Here is a 9,197-nt window from a genome sequence, read left to right as displayed (position 1 = left end):
AATGTAATACAATGGTATGGTTGCTGATGATACGATAAATAAATATTACTAAATTGCACTATCAGACTCTAGAAAAAGCAGAGATGATCTTCCCAAACATGTTAGGAACTGAATATATGATTGCAAATGTGGCACAGGAACTATTCTTCCTATCTTAAAAAAAAACCCTCCACATTATCAGGCTAGAGAACGTCTGCAAGTTACTGTACTAGTTTGTATTGTAGCAGAAGTGCAGCTGATCAGCACCCAACTAGTAGCCCAGAGCTTTCCAAACTGTGTATTGTGACACGTTACTGTGTCAGTAGCAGTGTGCTGTGTGGACAGAAAGAAAAACGACAAAATCTTGACAATGTATGTTATTTTCTTACTAATCAAAGAGCTTTAAATATATAAATGAAACATTTTCATGAGATGTTGTGTCCCCATACATTTCGCTATTACAATCTGTGTTCCTATCTCTTGAAAGTTGGTTTAATTTCCTGTTTGCTAGAAAAAATGAATTACTGTGTTGCAAAATGATGCATGTCTAAAAAAGTATCACCAATGTGAAATGTTTGGAAAGTTCTGAAATTACCTGTAGTAGCAATGCTATTCTTTTATTAAATAGTTTTATCTACCACTTACACATTTGCCACTGGGGTATTTGCAACACAGTAATTCAGTCAAAGTCATGGTATTCCCTGTAGTAACCTATGGATGTGAGAGCTGGACCTTAGGGAAGGCTGAGCGAAGGAAGATCGATGCTTTTGAACTGTGGTGTTGGAGGAAAGTTTTGGGAGTGCCTTGGACTGCGAGAAGATCCAACCAGTCCATCCTCCAGGAAATAAAGCCTGACTGCTCATTGGAAGGAAGGATTCAAGAGACAAAGCTGAAGTACTTTGGCCACATCATGAGACAGCAAAGCCTAGAGAAGACAATTATGCTGGGGAAAGTGGAAGGTAAAAGGAAGAGGGGCCGACCAAGGGCAAGATGGATGGATGGCATCCTTGAAGTGACTGGACTGACCTTGAAGGACCTGGGGGTGGTGACGGCCGACAGGGAGCTCTGGCGTGGGCTGGTCCATGAGGTCACGAAGAGTCGGAGACGACTGAATGAATGAACAACAACAACATTTTAATGTATTTTATGTATTATGTATTATCAGGGGCGGCTCGTCCATTACGCTAAGTAAGCGGTCGCAGAACACTTTTTTTTTTTGCCAGGGGCGCAGAGGCACCTCTGTAAATGCCCCTCAACCGCCACTTGAAGAGCGCCCCCTCAGCTCACAACAGCCTTAGCAGTCTGAGGGGAGCCTCGGCTTTCTTGCCTCGCTGGACTGACCTTGAAGGAGCTGGGGGTGGTGACGGCCGACAGGGAGCTCTGGCGTGGGCTGGTCCATGAGGTCACGAAGAGTCAGAACGACTGAACGAATGAACAATTCAGTTTTACTAACAAACAGAAAAACAGAAGGTACTGGGTGAGGCAGCATAACTTTTTTAAAATGAGCGCCAGTCGGTTGAAGATGTAGCGAAGTGCTAGTGGTCTCGTTCGAGAGGCGGGAGTATAAAGTTTCGTCCTGACACAGTTCAGTCGCCATCATCCTTTGGAACAGTGAGGAACGTGCTTTTGCTGTTAAGGCCTACTTTTCGAGCGGATTTGGAGTGGCCGGCCTGCTCTCCAGATTTGGCCCCTTGTGATTTTTTTTCTATGGGTTTTTTTGAAATCCCGTATTTATGTGAACCGTCCAAGGACCCTACAAGATTTGAAGACCAACATCCAGGAAGAAATTGCCAACATAACGCCTGCTATGCTGGCAAGAGTCATAACAAACGTGAGAAATCGGTTTACTCAGGGTATGGAGAATGGAGGACGTCACCTACATAATTTGATCTTCAAAACTACATAAAACAAAACCCTACATTATATAAAAAAAATCTGATTCATACAATGGGTTTTATTAAGTTTTGAAAAAAAGGAAGTTGCTTGTTTGAATAGTTGTGCTGATTGCCAACAGGGCAGGGACATCCTGACTGATGGTAATGAAGAGTAGTGAAGATCTGGAAGCCAAAAGGATGTGCCAAGTAATTTAAAGGCAATGCATCTACAACACAACCTACGGAGAAACTACAGCTGCACTCTGAAGTCCCTTTATAGCATAAAGGGACTCCATTATGTGCTGGAACTAGAGCTTGAACACCGGGAGGAAAATAGACAAACAAACCAAAACAGAAGCAGAATAGAAATGAAAAGAATTTGATTATGGGATATTTTCTTTTAGAAGAACAAATGAAAAGTTTACAAGTGTTCATATATACTTATTGCTCTAAAATCTATGCAAAATGAAGACATTTTCATGGCTATGTACTGCATCAGATAACTATAGTGCCTGGTTTCTTTGTGGAGTTTGGAAAGAAAAAAACCCTAAAAATCAGCAGATAAATGAATCTTTCTGAAACTTTGCAGGATTGATGTGCAGAGTGCAGCTGTGCAGGAATGGAAGGGGATACCTCTCGTAGGTTTTTTTTAAATTAAAATTATTTGTACACACTTTAAAATTTCCTTAAAATCAGTGGATGAACAAAACATTCTGAAACTTGGCAGGCTTAAAGTTGTAAATGTTGGCTACAAGTGTACCAAGTTTCATCCTGATATCCATAAAATGACAGAGAAATAGATCTCTAAATTTTCCCTATTGCTGCTAATGGAACAAATCTTAATGAAACAATTATGAAGCTTTGAAGAATGAAAATGGGACCCCTCCGAATCTTTACGAAACAGCCCCCCCCCCAGGGGGAGGTTCGAATCTCTGAAATGAGAGATTATAGTATATACTCTATAAAATTATTGAGCATGGGTTTAATGCACAGAACTCAGGTCTCAATCAAATCTTCAGTGGCATCTGTTTCCACAGGTTAGACATATTTTAAATACAAACATATACGTGACATTTCAACAAAGCTAGATGCAAGATGGATGGATGGTATCCTTGAAGTGATTGGATTGACCTTGAAGGAGCTGGGGGTGGTGATGGCCGACAGGGAGCTCTGGCGTGGAGTAGTCCATGAAGTCACGAAGAGTTGGAAACGACTGAATGAATGAACAACACCACCACATGCTTTTATCATTCAAATTGTCCGTAATGAGTCAGTATTGTGTTGTCATGTTTCTTTGATTTTACTTCCAGGAAAGTATGCCCTATTCATGTATCTGGGCTCTAAAATTATGTTAATTATTGAAAGAGAAATGCAATGGAGGAAGTGGTCCCATATTTAATCCTGAACATCCTAATGTGAGATCCTCTTTTACCAAATACAGACAAATTAAATGAAGGAGGACAAGTGTTGTCTCAAGAGCAGGTTGAAGTCATAATCTTGATGTTAACTGTGACCACTAAATATACCAACATTTAAACTGACCTCTTTTGTTGACTCTTTGAGAAGAGTTTGATACAATGCAGCTGACAACATTTTGAGTTTTTTCTGCTACAGGAATAGAGGCAAAGTAAAAGTATTGTCGAAGGCTTTCATGGCCGGAATCACTGAGTTGTTGTAGGTTTTGTCAGGCTGTATGGCCATGGTCTCAGGAGAGAATGCCTCTAGACCATGGCCATACAGCCCAAAAAAACCTACAACAACCCAGCAAAGTAAAAGGTTGTCTCTTTCCATTTTCTGACCATAAACAAGTAGTGATCCTTTAAAAAAAAAAAACAAGCAGTGATCCTTGCTCAGGTTTGTACATACTCCTTCCAATTGTCCCCTTCACTTTCCCAATTCCCTGCATTACCTGATGGAAAGCTTCATAGCAAGAGTGCTCTTTAATATTGTAGGCCAATGCTGGATCACTTCTTGATACATTGAGCAGTAGGAGAACTAAGAGACAATGTCACCTAACAGAACAATCTTAAAGTGGCAGCCATACTTTTGAAGTATCAATAAACTATGCTCATTACATGTATGTTATGTATTGAAAGTAGCAATTTTTATTCGAGTTAAAATTATTTACAAAAACCAAAAGACATACTTCATGAAACTGGTACAAACTATTATTCCTGCCGTTGGCTTTTGCTCCAAAGATCACAGCTGAGAAATACTGTATAAAATAAAAATAGGATTGGATTCAGAAAAGTACTCTACTATTCTAGTCTCCAATTGCGCTTATATACACATATTTACAGTGGAAAAAAAGTTACTTTAAAACTTTCAATAGGACAGTTGGCCTCAAGTACCCATTCAAATGCAGTGTTTGATGAGGGTTTACCAAGACCGCAGGGTGAAGGTCTCCAGACCCCCCTCCCCACAAAAAATCCAAACAGTCTGCATGTTTCAGTGCTTGTTAATTGAAAACTAAGTCAACACATGAGTTCTATTCATTCTCATTCAGATCATTACCAGTGTAACAGAGAGGTATTATTCCTTCCTGATCCCCCCATCATTGCATCAAATTGAAATCATCCCTTGCCACTGTGCATAAACACAGCAAAAGCCTAACTTAAATCTATGTGAAATCCAACTAAAAATGGAAGCCATTGCTCTAAATCATTAAAACTAAAACGCCAAAAATACATCCAGTAAATCTTGCATCGCAAAAATAATTTACAAGTATAGGTTTAGTAAGTTTATCTACCTTTTCATATGGAAGGTTTTCCATCCAAGGGCAAACACAGCCTCGGCATCTTTCTCAGTTACACTGGTAGGTTTATTGGATGTGTGAAAATGCCATTTAGGTGATGAGAAACATTAAATTAAATTTTAAAAAAGTAGAACCAAATACGATTTTTGCGTCTAATCATTTACTTCCTTACTGAATTCCCAGCAATCTGCATTATCAAAAATAGGAAGACATAGAAGGCAGCCACTGTATGTAAAAAAATTTACAGCTGGCACTGATACAAAAGCACAAGTCTGTAATTTTATACATGGAGATAACACAAGATCTAAAAAGCAGGTTAGATTTCCTGTTATTTCTCCCACCCCTCATTATACACAGAACTAATATTTATATGGCTTCAAGTTTTACAAATTCAATGAAGTAACATGATGCAACTACCTACACAGGAAATGTGAAGTGTCTGTTACACAAATGTTCCAAGAAGGTTTGTGAATATTAAAGACCAGCTTAATAAAAATCATGAACGATTCCATTAGTTGAAAGAATGAGTGCGAGAGAGAAGTCACGAATGCTCAAAACCTCCAAAGAAAGAAAGAAAAGAAAGGTATTTGCAGCGATTTTTGTTCCGATAAAGTCTCAAACACAATCCTTTGCTGTGAACTAGACCCCACACTGAACAAAATCTTCGCTATATTCAGCTATTTAAGGCTTTGTATTGTATGCATTTACCTGCGCAACACTAAAGAAGAAATAGAAAGATTATGTCAACTGGAAACATTAATCCCCATTGGTGTTTTAGCTCCACATTTATTTCTTGAAACAAAACTGATAGCTTTTAAATGTTTTTGCTTATTATGAAGTGTAAACTACCCTGGCATTGAACTTTTGTTTCTTATTCCTCTTTAAACAGGGCATCTTTTACAGTTACTGCATTCTTAAAAAAATATAGATACAGCCATTAGCTGGGAGGAGTATTATTTTTTTTTCCTGCATGCCTCTCTTAAGAGCAATGAAGTGTTATGGTCAATCAGTTTTACAGTACATAGGCCTCGACAATTTAAAAAACTGAGAAGTAGTTTCCAACAACCCAATTTTTTTTCTCAATCAAAACAGTATAAAAAATAAACTATCCAAGCCTCAACCTCTTTGGATTCCAACACATTTTAAATATAGACAGTAGTTAAAATCACAAAAAGTATTTAAAAACTTTCTATTATTTTTTTTTATGATTTGGAATAATCTCTTTAAAAAGCAAGAGCAAATTAAACTCAAATCAGAGCAATGCTGCTGCCCAGAGCATCTTTATTAGAAGATCGGATACCTCAGTAGCTAAAGCTGCCTTTGCACCTGGCTGGCATGAAAAACAGTGGCTCAACAGTAAAACAGCAGTTGCACTACCAGCAGCAAAGTGTGTCCCCATTAAAGTTGTCCCAAACAAAGCCAGAAAAATAAAGATGGAGAGTAACCCCTGCCAAACGTATTTTAAATACTGCACTGCATTATTGTAAGCATCATAAATTCTTGCTCTACTTTCCTCAGGTGTTTCCCCTCCCCTCATTTTTGATAGTTGCAGATTGGTGTGGTAACTTGTCTTTCATAACATGCTGAGTGTACAGTTAAGAGACCAGGTCGCCTGAAAAATCCAAACACGAATGAGACCGATAAATGCTCCCGGTGCTTCCTCAACAACGTCTTTCTTTATCTAAAGGGTCGAGCTCCAGCATCCAAGGGCCAGTTGCAGGACTCGTGTATCTAGCAGTGTTCCAAGTAGTCAATCACTCTCGAGATAGACTTCTGGCCTGTTGTTCCAACAGCACACTGTTTGGGCGACAAGAAAGAACAACAGGGAAAGTTTAACAACAACAAAAAAGGTCCCCCCTGATGACATAAGATTTACTTTATAGAGCAGGCATGGGCAAACTTTGGCCCTCCAGTTGTTTTGGACTTGAACTCCCACAATTCCTAACAGCTGGTAGGCTGTTAATAATTGTGGGAGTTGTTGTTGTTCATTCATTCCGACTCTTCATGACTTCGTGGACCAGTCCACGCCAGAGCTTCCTGTCGGTTGTCACCACCCCCAGCTCCTTCAAGGTCAATCCAGTCACTTCAAGGATACCATCCATCCATCTTGCCCTTGGTCGGCCCCTCTTCCTTTTTCCCCAGCATCATTGTCTTCTCTAAGCTTTCCTTTCTTCTCATGATGTGGCCAAAGTACTTAGAATCATAGAATCATAGAGTTGGAAGAGACCTCATGGGCCATCCAGTCCAACCCCCTGCCAAGAAGCAGGAATATGGCATCCAAATCACCCTTGACAGATGGCCATCCAGCCTCTGTTTAAATCCTTCCAAAGAAGGAGCCTCCAACACACTCCGGGGCAGAGAGTTCCACTGCTGAACGGCTCTCACAGTCAGGAAGTTCTTCCTCATGTTCAGATGGAATCTCCTCTCTTGTAGTTTGAAGCCATTGCTCCCATGTCCTAGTCTCCAAGGAAGCAGAAAACAAGCTTGTTCCCTCCTCCCTGTGGCTTCCTCTCACATGGGTGTCATATCTCCTCTCAGCCTTCTCTTCTTCAGGCTAAACATGCCCAGCTCCTTAAGCCACTCCTCATAGGGCTTGTTCTCCAGACCCTTGATCATTTTAGTCACCCTCCTCTGGACACATTCCAGCTTGTCAATATCTCTCTTGAATTGTGGTGCCCAGAATTGGACACAATATTCCACGTGTGGTCTAACCAAAGCAGAATAGAGGGGTAGCATTACTTCCCTAGATCTAGACACTATGTTCCTATTGATGCAGGCCAAAATCCCATTGGCTTTTTTTGCCGCCACATCACATTGTTGGCTCATGTTTAACTTCATCTTGGCTTCTACTATTCTTGTTTGTTTCCTCTACTATTCTTCCCTCCAATGAGCAGCCAGGCTTTATTTCTTGAAGTATTCATTGATTGATTTATTATTCAAACGTATATGCCGCCACTCCCCTGGGGCTCAGAGCGGCTTACAAGAACAGGCTAAAATCTAATACAATTTAAAAACAATTTAAAACCATTTAAAAACAGCCGTTGTAGTCCAAAACAATTGGACTTTATTTCTTGTAGTATGGGAGTTGTAGTCCAAAACAATTGGAGGGCAAAAGTTTGCCTATACCTGCTATAGTGTGAATTATAGTTGAAACATTTCCCAGTTAACAAAAAAAAGGAAGAAACCAGTTCTTCTTTCTACATTTGCAACACATTTATCTATGTACAAATAGGAAGTCAACATTTGATAACCATCAACTGCATATAACTATGAGACAACTGTCTTACAACACATTATTTTTTTGTAGCCGGTGCCTAAATATCAGCTAGCAGTTTGGAGAACATGCAATTTTGACAAAAGCAGGTACGATATCAGCCTCACCCTGCTCACTCCATGAACTCTGGAGGGTGAGCGGCAGAGGAAAGATTACCCAGCACTGTCCCATCATGAAAAGAGGTGGCAATACTAAAAAAAAAAGAGCTCTCGTGCCAGTGCATCTCCCTAGATCAGTGTTTCTCAACCTCCCTAATGCTGCAACCCCTGAATACAGTTCCCCATGTTGTGGTGACCCCCAACCATAACATTATTTTCGTTGCTACTCCATAACTGTAATTTTGCTACTGTTATGAATCGCCATGTAAATTTCCGATATGCAGGATGTATTTTCATTCCCTGGGTCAAATTTGTCACAAATACCCAATACGCCCAAATTTGTGTGTGTGTGTGTGTGTGTGTATGTATGTATGTACGTACGTGTGTGTGTGTGTGTGTGTGTGTGTGTGTGTGTGTATATATATATATGGGGGGTGTTATTTTGTCATTTGGAAATTGTAGTTGCTGGGATTTATAGTTTATCTAAAATCAAAGAGCACTCTGAACTCCACAAACGATAGAGTTGAACCAAACTTGCCACACGGAACTCCCATGACCAAGAGAAAATACTGGAAGGGTTTGGTGGGCATTGACCTTTTGGGGTTGTACATCCAGAGAGCACTGTGGACTCAATAAATGAGAGAGCTGGACCAAATTTGAAACAGATACTCAATATGCCCAAGTGTGAATACTGGTAGAGTTTGGGGAAAATAGACTTAATATCTGGAAGTTATAGTTCCTGGGATTTATAGTTCACCACCTATCAAGGAGCATTCTGAACCCCACCAATGATAAAATTGGGCCAAACTTCCCACACAGAACCCCCATGACCAACAAAAATACTGTGTTTTCTGATGGTCTTTGGCAACCCCTCTGACACCCCCTCATGACCCCCCCAGGGGTCCCGACCCCCAGGTTGAGAAACCCTGCCCTAGATGGTTAGAAGCAGAAAACTGGGGTACACCTTCTACAGCACCAAATTGGTTCACCTTCTGTAATTAGGACTGCTAAAACAAAAACTGGAGAAAAAGCATGATTGGATCTGATGTGAAACTATGAGCATGTCTCCAATGCTTAAAATACATTGTTTGGCTAGACATATGCTCAAAAGCATTATGTTGCTTTATTCCAAGTCTATATCCAACTGCAGAGCCACTGGTAGATCTCTGGTGCTTTGTGGGAAAGAGCAGGTGATCCCACAACCCTGAAAACTATTT

The 9,197-nt window shown here is 40.2% G+C and overlaps 1 protein-coding gene across 1 annotated transcript in view; it reads right to left on the bottom strand.

Moving 5' to 3' along the window:
* Positions 1–3,935: 3,935 nt before the first annotated feature.
* The window catches only part of WAPL (WAPL cohesin release factor), a 67,109-nt gene continuing 61,847 nt past the window's right edge, over positions 3,936–9,197 (bottom strand). The window contains exon 19 of the mRNA XM_060768971.2: positions 3,936–6,405. Coding sequence (XP_060624954.2) covers positions 6,340–6,405 — 66 coding nt within the window. The 3' untranslated portion in view covers positions 3,936–6,339. The remainder of the gene's footprint in view (positions 6,406–9,197) is intronic.

This window comes from Anolis sagrei, chromosome 3 (assembly GCF_037176765.1).
Source record: "Anolis sagrei isolate rAnoSag1 chromosome 3, rAnoSag1.mat, whole genome shotgun sequence".
Classification (NCBI taxonomy): Eukaryota; Metazoa; Chordata; class Lepidosauria; order Squamata; family Dactyloidae; genus Anolis; species Anolis sagrei.
The sequence above is the reverse complement of the archived record's forward strand: the minus strand, read 5'-3'. Positions and strand labels throughout refer to the sequence as shown.